This window comes from Otolemur garnettii, unplaced genomic scaffold, assembly GCF_000181295.1.
Source record: "Otolemur garnettii isolate 467f Iridium unplaced genomic scaffold, OtoGar3 scaffold00084, whole genome shotgun sequence".
Lineage (NCBI taxonomy): Eukaryota > Metazoa > Chordata > Mammalia > Primates > Galagidae > Otolemur > Otolemur garnettii.
Window position 1 is genome coordinate 5310498 of NW_003852479.1, and position 13040 is coordinate 5323537.

The 13040-nt window shown below is 38.2% G+C and overlaps 1 protein-coding gene across 1 annotated transcript in view; it reads right to left on the reverse strand.

Annotated features, from left to right (window-relative positions):
• Positions 1-370: 370 nt before the first annotated feature.
• Positions 371-13040, reverse strand: part of PDCD10 (programmed cell death 10) — a 44505-nt gene continuing 31835 nt past the window's right edge. Inside the window, exons 4-8 of the mRNA XM_003794645.2 lie at positions 10166-10283; positions 8830-8956; positions 3685-3763; positions 3370-3452; positions 371-856 (exon numbers count right to left, since the gene is read on the reverse strand). Of these exons, the coding sequence (XP_003794693.1) occupies positions 775-856; positions 3370-3452; positions 3685-3763; positions 8830-8956; positions 10166-10283 (489 nt within the window). The 3' untranslated portion in view covers positions 371-774. The remainder of the gene's footprint in view (positions 857-3369; positions 3453-3684; positions 3764-8829; positions 8957-10165; positions 10284-13040) is intronic.

The window sequence follows — 13040 nt, forward strand, 5'->3', positions numbered from 1 at the left end:
TTAGGGTCCAGAATACCAGAAAGATGGAATTTTTCAGAGTCAAATGTACATTGTCACAGTTTAAAAACTGGCACTATAGTCTGAAGATCCTATAAATTGCCATCTCTTTCTCCTAAGTCTCTGAAAATAGGCAGCAAATAGTGGAAAAATATTTAGTACTTCCTTATGTAATAACTAATGAAAATATTTCTATTGACTCCTTTTTGCCTATAGCGATTAAGGACAAAAAATAGGAATTCTTGTTGCTTTATTATGATAAATTGCTAGTAAGCTCCCGTCAGAAGTTTTTAGACATTACACCAAGTTGTCTTGGTCTTCCGATCATAGAGATACACACACATATATATCTGCATTTTTTCAAGTAAAGAAATGTTTAACAGATGTAAACTATTTATTGAATATTTGCCACCAAATATTGTTAAATACATTATCTTGCAGCATATCGCTTTCAAGTTAAAATGTCAGAAACAAACACCAATATTTACAGTTCTTTTAAGGAATGTTATATAATGACACATTAAGGCGTAAATTCTTTTGGCTTATAATTCTTAAAAGAATGATAATAGCAAAAGTGATGCAAAATCTTCTGTGTGAGATTATGAGTAAGCTACATTTTACAAAAATATGGTGTAAGATGGAAATAATCCCATTCAACATCCTGGATTAGATCCCTTCAGGAGGGACTGATAATTTATACAGTCAAACTTTAAAATTTACAGATAAAGGCAGCTCAGCACTGCCACTGAGAAGGACATCTCTCAACATATACAACTTTCAGGCCACAGTTTTGAAGGTCTGAAGTATTAAGTTGGTTTGATGAATTAGTCGGTTGGCACTCATGAACACATTTATTGCCCTGTTTAAAAAGAAAAAAACAAGTATTACTTTTATCCAAATAATGTACCCTTTTAAAAGATTTAGACTTAATGCTATCTATTAATGGTGGCAAAGAAATTCATTTTGGGGCAAAAGAAGACAAGCTGGGTTTGTCATGACTTTTGCTCCAATTTGGGATTTAAGGGTCCTGAATCATCAGCCACTATTTGGGAATTACCGCCCCCTGGTGGTTCTGGCTGGCAACAAAGTGCTGGAGGGCTGTTCAGACAGGTGGCTCTCAGCTGCCAGAGTTCACTCTAGATCAAGTAACTGCCAAAGGAAGATTGAAGAGTGGTCTTGGCTGTGGTTTGACAGCTGTCAATACATGAGACCTGGTAAAGTATTCTCCTCAGTCTTACAATGTGTACATCAACAGACATGACAAATACTTAGGAAGAGGTTAGTCACCTCCAGACTGATTCATCCCAACCCCTCTTACCTTCTTTCAAAACAAACAAATTCCCCCCACTAAAACAGGGGTAGGAATTATAACTACAAACTACTTTTAGAATAATCTACTTTTAAAACAAACAAACAAAAATCATGTAGTTTTAATACTTGGAGCTGACAATATGTGAAAATGTGCTCTTAAAACGGCTTCATGCCCCACCACCTTCTGAAGGCTCCTCTTCACATGGCTGGAACACAAGGCTGGTGCCCCAGGCCTACCCCGTGGCCTTTTCAGTTTCTTAGTATCAGAGGCAGAGCCTGTATCTTCCCAGAAAATTCTCAAAAGAGGAGGACTAGGAAGAATTGGTTGAATCAATGCAAATTCATCTTCCTACTGAAAGATGGCTTAAAGACTGGGCTCTATTAATAATTTTCTGTTTTCAGGAAATAAGTTCAAGACACACGGCACATAATTCATCCACAAAGAACAGGAATTTTAAAGAGCTGCTGAATGGAGAGAAAGTCGTAGCAAGGAGCCTAAAGAATCCATATGGAAAGTAAGTTAATTTCAAATTAATGAAAATTAGGCTCTTAATTAATTTCTATCTTCCAATGTGCTTATTTCATAATAGTAACTAATTAGTACCAGAAGTAATGATTCTATCATGTAAATTATTCTTCTAATGTGTGTTGGTTATTTGGGCTTAGCACAGGAGATCAAGGAAAAAAAGATGAAAGGTTATTTCAAAACACAGCTGCTAGCTTATTAAATGAAGTCATCAAGAGGCTTCCCCCAGATAACCTGAAAGAAGTACAGAACATAAAACCACTAATAAAACCTAGTTCACTATCTTTACTAACACATGTACTATTTCAACCTGTTTGAACCGTTGGAAAAGATGCTGAAAATGAACAGAATTCCATCTAATGTGTTTTTATTATCTGTAATTATTACAATAATATTGTAATGACAGAACTAAATATAGGGACTTCAAAAGTTAACTTGTGGAACAGGATGTCTGACTCTTCTATTTAGATTATTTTTCTGACTATGAACGCTATTGTATTATACAATACTATAAGAAAAAGTCCTCTGCCTCAGTTTATACATTATATGTGAGTATGTATATACAAAAATACATTAAAATACCTTTTCTGCAGTGTTCAGCAACCAGATGGATATACATTTAAAATGATATCCAGGCTGCATTTTTAGTATATTTCCTATTTTACAGAATGATGCTGTGAAAGCCAATTTAATTCTCTGTCCTTTCAGGATAGTGGATCAAAATTCACAGCACTTTAAAATTACCTGGAGCACTTTCACAAAACATCTAAACCACTAGCTCTAGTCCAGGCCAACTGCATCAGAATCTGAGCAGAAGGGGCCGAGGCAACGAGATCTTTTGAAACCCACCCCAAGTGAGTATAAGGTGCAGACAGACTGACCTAATGCCGACTGACCTGCAGCACCAAGACTGTCCGAAAACTGCTGAAAAATACAAATTCTTGGCCCCACCCCAGATCGACAAAATCAGAAATTCTGGAGGTGGGGCCCTTATAGCAATTTGCAATTTATGCCTTAACAAGCCCTCCAGGTGTATTTTGAAGCTATTAAAGTTTGAGAACCAACTTCAGACGTGGGTAAAAGAGGCCAGTAAACTAAAAATGCTTTTGTTTTTAAATGGTAAATAATAATATAATCAAAAGGATATTATGTGACAGCTGAAAGTTTTATACCAAATTCAAATTTCAGGTTACATGAAGATTTGTTAGAACACAATCACACCTCCTCCTGTCCACCATGGCTCTGGCTGCTTTGCACTACAACAGCAGAGGCAGGTGAGTGCCGGGGACAGGACCATCCAATCTAAACTATTTCCATCCGGCCCCTTTCAGACAAAGGGGGACAACTCCTGCTCTAGAATAAAGGTTTGGTGGACTCAGCAATCATTTATTTTCTATTTTTAATGGACTGCCTTTGCTCTCAGTCACCTGCGTGCCAACAGGAATTGGTGAAAGGGCTGTATCTGTGATTTCAGCATCGTGTAAAATCAACGATCTAGTTGATTTTTAAGGAAAAGGATAAATGACAGTACTTACTTGCCATCTTTAAAATATGTTTTCAGAGTATCGCTGAAACTTTTGGAGTACTTTACAAATTCTTTCTTTTGGTGTTCAAGCGCCTACATAAATAAAAAAATAATGAGAAAAAAATACTCAGAGCCAAAGTCAGAGACCGGAGATTATACATAGTAAGCGTGCACTTTACATCACAAATAAGGATTTTTGAGTATTTAAACACAGAAAGCAGCATATTTAAATTCAAAGATAAACCCAGTGGTTAATGACACAAAACTGTGTCTCATAATCAAACCAACACTGAGGGTGGCAACCAGTGATGTCCACTGAACTTACCCTGCGGTTCTGGTACTGGTACTTCTTAAAGACATTATTCACTGTATCAAGAAGTTCCTTTATTGCACTAGCTATATCCCTGGTGGAAAAGGACAAAAAGAATCTTTAACACCAGCTACATTACATACATTTTAAGAATTTTAATCTCAATTTGCTCTGACTCACCCTATGTGTACCTCACGCAGGGCCCAGCTCTGGCTGCCGGAGTGAGTTTTACTGAGCTGAGCCCTCTATGGCCTTGACTCTCGGGAACTGCTTACCAGACACACCAGTCCCCCAGCATTCCCTACTCACATCTGTAGAAGGGGAACCTGATCTATGCCTATGTTTTCCTTTTTTTTTTTTTGGTTTTCCATTTCTCTGGTTAATGTAGCTGAAGTCAAGCTATCACAGTCTCCACCTTTGTTATTTGAATAATTAGTCAATGACTACGTCTATGAAATTTTACATTACATATAACACATTTCTGTATTTAACAACACTCCATGTCAGATACTTAATTGTTTTAAATGTTTAACATGGAACATTAAAACGATTTTCTCAGTGGAAATATCCCTTCTCAGAATGCTTCTCTCTCAGACACCTTCACTTTTCATCTAGCAAACGAGTATCTTCCTCTTCCAAACCTTTGCTGCTGGTCACTATTTGCTAAAGTAAACTACATTTAAGTCACTGGAGGAGACAATATCAGAATCCCTGACCCCACCTGAGCCTTTCTGCAATCCTCCCTTGACTATAGATGTATCAGCACTGTCCTCCCCCTTTCTATAAAGAGAGAAATCAGTAATTCTCACTTCAGCTGACTATCTGTCCCATCCATGCACCACATTTTCTGAACCTTTCTTGTCTTTTATTTCTATATCCTTTTCAATTTCCACATCCTAACTTCATAGCAATATTTTTCCTGTCAAACTTAACTTCATGTAATTCTACACTCTCAAACAGCCCACCATCTCTAAGCAAGTCTTCTTTTTCACATCCATTCTCTGTCACCACAAAAGCTTTTGTTGTTCAGATGCAATGCAAGAATGAAGATATGAATTTAAACAAGATGTGGATCTAGACCATTACAAATATTTATTTTTAAATATTATTTTTAAATTTTATTACTGACTTTTTAAACTATAAATATCAGATTTCAGATATTTCATATCTAAAACATTTTAGCTTTATTTTACTTAAAGAAATGAAAAAAAGAAAGCTCCAGGTTTCTGTGTGCAGGGGTGTTCCCAGTGCGCTGTGTGTGAATAAGCCTGTAGAAATTCTACATTATGGAAATTCTACAAATTAAAGGCATATAAGATTTTGGTATAAAAAAGTATTTTAGGCTATTCTGAAGTAATAATGATATGTTTATTAAATGTCGTGTATGTCAAACTTTGGTATTAGGCTGAAACATTAAAATACTACAAATTCAAGGAGGTGCATAAATTTTACACAAGTATGCTATCTGTCCACTTTTCGCCTTGAGTAATAGTTTGAAATTATATAACTGTTCCTTTCAATGTATGGTTTTAAGCAAACTGAATCTCTCTGTACTGCTGTGATGGACAAAATACATCACTGTTTAATAAAAATGGTGTCATATGAACATCCTATTACCTGAGAAAAACTACAATTTCAACAAATAAAAAATGTCAAATGTAAATATGCAAGGTTTTCCAAATCCACAACGGGGCAATTTAAAATGAAGGATAATGAAGAAAATTACACAGTGATCAGACAGCTGTTTATACAGGTCTCCCTTAGTAGCATATTCTTATATTCTGGTAACAGGAGAATATGAACATGTGCCTTAAAGACTGACTACACCAGTGAACACATCTTCCACACCCAGGGGTAGCGGCTGCTCCAGTGGGTTGAGGAGGAGCTCTGAACTCATCTGGGAAAAAGAAAGAACAGGCAGCAGGGAGGAGCGTGGAGGATGCTGCAGCCACCTCACACCTGCTGACCAACACTGAACATCTGTCTGTAGTGTAGACGGGGTAACCCCAAGGGATGCCGCTGGGGAGTCAGGTCTGACCTACGAAATTGCTTTAGAATGTCCCCCTTAAAAATCTGCAGCAATTTGTGCCAAATATCATGTTATCTGTACGTACACAGAAAAGCATTTTCATTTATGGCCCCAAAGTTTGTACTAGGGAAGCTAAATTATTTTTGTTTCCTAGAAAAAAAAGTACTAGCACAAAAAATTACTACACACAATTAACCATACAAAGAACTGAGAGGCCCTGAAGGTAAATAACTCTCACATAATGCTGCTGTTCAAAGTGATGGACTCTGAGGTCAGAGACAGAAGTGTGAGTGGAATAGGAGAGAACTGAGGAATTTGAAGCTCCTTCTAGCACCTTCTGAGAAACGCATCGCATACACTGAAAGATAGAGGCTCAGATGGAAGGAAAGAGCATCTGATCAAATAGCACTGAGGCAAGCGGAGCTTCTGCTTGGGCACCTGCCCTACTGTGCGCTCAGTCGGCTTCACACTGGACGGCTCTGAACAATCCGTTCTGCAGCCACCACCAACACTCCTGACGTTAAACAAATAAACGTTGGGAAATTTTAGCCTAAGAAAACACAAATGCAAATCACAGAGAGAAAATAGAGACCAGGGCGAGTGACCGTTAAGTTGCTACTAGTTATCCATCAGGAATGTATCAGACTTAAAGAAAACCTACAAATTAATTTCATAAAATATTTGCATAAGATCAAATGTCGTCAAAAAAAACCATTCATTAATCAAGAGGGTTTTTAAAAATTGCTTGCTGGATCATTTTTCCTAACCAACACCAGACAGAGAAGGTGGGAAAAGCCTCACTTCACGGTGCCAGCACATGCCCTGAAGTGCACGCCAGGCTGTGCCACGTGCTTCCTGACCAGCACTTCCTCTGATTCTGACATCTTATCAGCCTCACCGTCAGAGGCAGAAATGAGAAGGCTGGAAGCTAAGCAACATATAATCCAGGAGTCACACTGCTCGATGTTGGAGTGAAATTCAAACTTAGGTCTGCTACTATCTTCAAAAATTCCCGAACATTTATTAGCTGCAAGGAAGGTGCTTACGATTTAATACAACCTATAGCATCACGTATAGCATTTAGTGTGGTAGGTCTTTCATATATACTTACTGAATAGTGTTGCTAAAATAAATGGATAAAATGTGAATAAAGTAAAATATGTTAAAGAGAAATAGGAACTGCACCACATGATGGATAAGCCATTTTCTATTTTAGTGCAACTGCACCCACTAATGTGTCAATTAACAGTGGTAACATACGTCAAAATGTATCAATGCACATTATAGCAATACAAATGATCTAACTTGAGCCATCTATACTAGTAGCATATGGTTGAATTTCAGTCTCAGAAATAATATACATATTAATTACTTACTAGAGCAAATTATCCCCCCTAAAATGGTTTAGGAAACAAATGTTCACTGCCATTCCTCCTAACTCAATCGTGCCAAATGAAGAAACAGAACTGAAACATTCCTACTCACGCACAACTGAGGGGAGACCCTGATAGAGCCTGGTGATGATGATGAACAGGACTTTCACCTGCAACTCCCTAAAATGTACCTGTTAATAATGTGGTTTTCAAACTGCATCTTCCTAGACTGACAAAGGGCTTAGCAAAGATGTCTCCTCAACACCAGAGGGAGAAAAAGGCTGTCAAAATTACAGGATGGAGGGCTCTGGGCCTGCCGTGTGTACCCTTGCTTCAAACAAAACGCTGTTACCCCTCAAACAGCACTTCCTTCAAACAGCAAAAACTCTTTTTTCAACATTGGGGCCAAACTTCAGGATACTGGTCTGGGCAATAATTAATTGAGCAGCATTCCCAGAGCTCAGGCAACCAAAGCAAAATTAAACAAACGGGATCACATCAAGCTAAGACTAAGGAAATAATCAGCAAAGTAAAGAGACGACCTACAGAAAGGGAGAAGGTATTTGCAAACTACCATCTGACAAAGGATCATTAACAAGAATATATAAGGAGCTTTAACAATGTGATAGGAAAAAAAATCAAATATGCTGACTAAAAAATGGGCAAAAGATGTGAAAAGACATTTCTCAAAAGAAGATTCAAAAATGGCCAACAAATATATTAAAAAATGCTCAACATCATTAGTCACTGGAGACATGCAGATCAAAACTGCAATGAGACATATCTCACCCCAGTCAAAAAGACAGGCCATAATGAATGCTGTGAGGATGCAGAGAAAGGGGAACCCCTGTACATTACTGGCAGGAATATAAATCAGTGCAACAACCATGAAAGTTCTTCAAAAAGCTAAAAGAGCTATGGTGGGATTCGGCAGTCCTGCTGCTCAGTGTATCCAAAGGGAAGGAGAGGAGGATGGAGAGAGCATGTCTGCAATCCAGGCTCAATGCAGCACCTGCACGCCAGCTAAGATCTGGAACTAACCTCAGTGGATGGGGGAATGGATGAAGAAACAGTCGTACATACACAGAATGGAATATTATACAGCCATAAAAGAACGATATCCTGCCACTTGCAACAACATGGATGGAAGTGGAAATTGTTAAGTTAAATAAGCCAAGTATAGAAAGACAAATCTCACAAGTTCTCACTCACATGCTGGAGTTAATTATCACAACAGTTGATCTCATGGAGACAGAATGTGGAATAAAAGTTACCAGAGGCCAGGAAGAGTAATAAGGAGGACAGAATAAAATGAGGATGGTTCATGGGTACAAAAACAGCCTTTTCTTATTTTGACCAAATTGTGGACCTCCGGGGATACAGGCTACACATTACTTATTCTCATGCTTGTGCCATTTCCGAAACTTTGGTATCACCTATTATCAATCTCTAGGATTTATGCAATTTCTCTACTCATTTTAATCTGGCATTTACATTTTCCATTATTTATTGAATTCAAACTCCACTCCAGGTTTTGTACATTTCATTCACTGTTTTTAAATAAAACATTCTCAAAAAGTTATTGTATTCTGAAACCAAATGCCAAGAGGTTAGAAGTTAATAATAAAATGCACCATTTAAAACTATCAAATTGTATTTCAAATTAACATTTTAACTTAATATAAACATCATACAAAATTACCCCATCTAGACCAGTAGTTCCTTTGAAGTGCTTTTACAAAAAGATCCATCACTTACTTGATTGTCTGCAGAAACCTCACTCTGTCGCTGATCTCGTCTGGGATCTTACTGAGAATCTGTTTTAGGGCTCGCGCCTTTTCATTGAGGTCTTGGAATTCTGGCTCTGGCCGTTCAATCATATACTCTGATGAACACATAATGAAACACATCATGCAACTCTCTGCCAACTTCCTCTCTAAGAATTCCCCGTGTTGGTCAAAGGCAGGTGGGTAAAGAAAAGCCAGAGAAACTAGGAAACACCAGGGTGCAGAGCAGAATTTGTTAGCACTCGACAGTCCAGCAGTAACAATAGGTTTCTCTCAGAGTAAAAGATCGAAAGACTAAATATTCTCAATCTGGGGTAAATGGAAATCCCATTAAATTTTAAAAATAAGGTAAGGGAAGCTTAATCAAGTTCATCAGTCCTCTGAAGAGACATTTCACATTAGGTAATGATGCTATTAACTAAAGCAAAGGCAAAATATATCTGGTTCAATAATTTAAAACCCTTATATGAATACAACTGTCCATTATATCAACCCCCCAAATAACCTAACAAAATCTTTAGCACATTCTTGAAATCTTACCTAGAAACAAAGCCACCACCCCAAAGCCACATAAAGGCCAGGCTCAGAGAATCACAACTTTGGAAAGAGGTTCAGTGAGACTCAGCAGGCTCACAGAAGCCCTGGAAGGGCCACAGCTCTGCCAGTTCACCCATACGTTACGCTAAACAGGCTCAAGTCCTGGGCTCTAAGTAACAACGAGGGCTTTCTGATAAATCAGGAAATCAGTTGAAATGTCTACTTTTTGTTCTCTCCCAAAACACAGGAAATTATATATCTACATTTTACTAAATTAATGGGAAAATTGCCACCAAACTTAAATGAAATCCATTTTTACTTTTAAAAAGCCAAAATGAAGAAAAGCAAAAGGGATGGTATTGTCTTCCTGTATCTGTGCTTAAAAAAAAAGATGCCATTATAAAGTTAGAAAAACGAGCGAAAAACTCATTACTTACAAACTGCTATTTGTTTAAAGAAAACACCAAATAAAATAACCATTCCAATACAGCTTACCTTTTAGTGACAATGGAAACCACAAAACATCTTATAAACAGGGAAAAAATGAAAGCACATGGCATAAACAACTCTCTCCCTTCAAGTAATTAAACCTCACAAATAAAAAGCAAGAACTATTTTTCAATTGTACATAGATTTGCTTCCACTATCATCAGGTGACCTCAATGACGCGGGAAGGGAGAAAAGGAGAGAAGATTTTTTGTCAAATAAATAGTGATTTATAAAAAGTGCTTTTCAACAACTGTAAAACTAAGCAAGGTTCTTTCTAATACCTTCTACATCATCAGCTGCCATACGAAGAAGGGACTCTGTGAAGTTAATTTCTACGCTTTTTTTCTCTAAAATTTTCATAATGATGTCCTGTGTCAGACCTGGATTTTCTTTTTCAGCCTATAAGAAAGAGAAAACTAGTTTTGAAATATAGATTTGGAATCAGTATTTAAAACCAAAATTTAATTGTTTAGACCTGAGGGAACTTCTTAGACCAATAACTTACAAGGGCAGAAATCTCTGTAAACTAAAGCAGGTGCTGTGATGGCATTCTCTAAGATTTTATTACAACTTGTGCATTATTAACTTTTTACTAGGACCATGATTCCATTTTTCACTGGAACATAAAATACTTAAGATAAAGATGGTATATATTTTGGCAATCTGTCAATATTTTGGTAATCTATCAATTACTCTTATCATTAGTTTAAATATACTGAAAATTTTTAGCTAATACATCAACTTAAGGATGAAGCAGTAACTCATCTTACCAGTATTTTGCAGATTCTTTGCATTTAAACTAACAAAATACCAGAAAACCAAACCAAACCAAAACAAGAGTTTCTTTTCAGGTTTTACTGAAACTGCAATAATCTCTGAACTATTTTCTCACAAATGACTTTCAATTCCTATTTCATTTTTATAGTAAGAATATTTCCTTCATTGGTTTCCAAAATATCAGTAATCCTGTTACTAACTTCTGAGCTGTTTCGTTAATGAGTCTGCATTGGTTCTGTTACTTAAAGACTCCCTTGGGCACTAACATCCTCCAGTCATTTCAACTGAGCAGAGTTCCAAGTTCATCCAAGTTCATTTTCAGATTTTAATTTTCCCCAGTAACTTTGCCCTTTGTTATTTTTTAGAATTCTGTAATCAGGCTTGGTTTGCTCCCCTTAGAATGCCAGCCGCCTTTTGTCATCACGCTGCTGATTTCATTTTTGCTGATAGTAAACAGCAAACAAACACACTTATGATCTTGATCGGAAGGCAGGATTTCTGCTTCCTTCTGTGTCAGGCGCGCTTAACCCCCGCCTCTGCCGTCACTGCAGATACTGGTTTCTTCCGTTCCTACTGTGCTTTCCATTATAACATCTTGTTTCCCATTAGATCTCCAGTATCAAAAACTGAAAGGTTGTGGAATGAAATGAGAAAAGAAAATACACACATTTATCTCAATCTTGAGATAATATTAACTGCTGTCAAAGCTACTCAGGAAAATCATTTTGATACATGATTAATAACAATATAGAGTATCTGAGCAGATCTCATTTCTTTTATAGCCTACTTTGACTTTTCTTTCCTTGGATAAATTCAAGATAGAATCCATTTTTTAAAAAGGAGTTGCCTTTAGCAGAAAAGGCATCCAAATATGTCTTAAGATGTGTTTTATACTATTAATTTAGTGAACTGCCACAAAATTACACACAAGGTTCTATTTGGTCACAGTGGCTAAACTTTCTTCTCTCAGTAGCATTCAATCTACCTACACACCAAATTATCTCAAGGGAGGGTGCATTCTATATGCTTGAAAGGAACAGCAGCAGAATCTCCATTGAGTTATAGTAAGGCACTGAAAGAATTAAATGCAGAAAATTTGAAAACAAAGTTTCAACAACCATTTGGGAGTTTGGGGCCCCCAATTTCCTCAGCTCACAATGCTCAAAAGACAAACTGAACAGTGCTGTTCAAGTAGTTAGGTCCAAAAACTTAGTAAGTCTATTTCCTAACACGTCAGCCTTAAAAATACACATTCATAAAACAAAAGACAAATATTTTATTTCATTCTTAAATAACCATGGCTGCTTTTTAGTGGAATGGACATGCCTACTGGGTACTGCACGGCTTTTCTCACCCATTACATTTAGCCTGCACCCTGCCACTCTCCTGTCCCCGTGCACAATGATTTGCTGTGGGGTGTCCTTATCACAGAGAAGCTAAAAGTCCAGCTCCACAAAGATACGACGTCACTGACAGGAACGTGGTCCCATTTCATGTGCTGACACTGCAGTCAGCCCAGGAGTTCATGCCCTAACAGATGTCAAGTGTCACTATTTTCAGCCCAGTCTTTAAACTCCTGAGGACGCCCTGAGTCTGCTGTGGGCTCCAAGATGCCTCAGACATTGTCTGGGAATAAGAGTGTTAGTATATCCTCTGACTAAAATCCTGGTAAGCTATTTACTTCTTATTTTCAATGCTTAAATTTGCCCAATGTCTTAGGTTGAGAGATGTGCTCTTAAATCACAGACTCTGTAACTATGGACACCTCTAGGATTTCCCCCAGAAAACACCCTGAACTTAATGGGTGTTTAATCTTTGAAAAGAATCCAGCTGAGAGAGAAAATATCCCAAAGGGCAATATCCACTCTCAACCCAGAAGACCAGACAGCCTATAGGCACCTCTCAGAGGGGGAAGGAGACGCGACAGCCTATCAGCACCTTTCAGAGAGGGAAGGGAGACGGGACAGCCTATCAGCACCTCTCAGAGAGGGAAAGGAGACGGGACAGCCTATCAGCACCTTTCAGAGGGGGAAGGGAGACGGGACAGCTTATCAGCACCTCTCAGAGGGGTAAGGAGGATGGGACACCCTATCAGCACCTTTCAGACGGGGAAGGGAGACAGGACAGCCTATCAGAGGGTTAAGGAGACGGGACAGCCTATCAGCACCTTTCAGAGGAGTAAGGAGGATGGGACACCCTATCAGCACCTTTCAGAGGGGTAAGGGAGATGGGACAGCTTGTGGGAACCTCTCAGAGAGGTAAGGGAGATGGGACAGCCTATCAGCATTTCTCAGAGGGGTAAGGAAGACGGGACAGCCTATCAGTACCTCTCAGGGAGGGAAGGGAGATGGGACGGCCTATCAGCACCTCTCAGAGGAG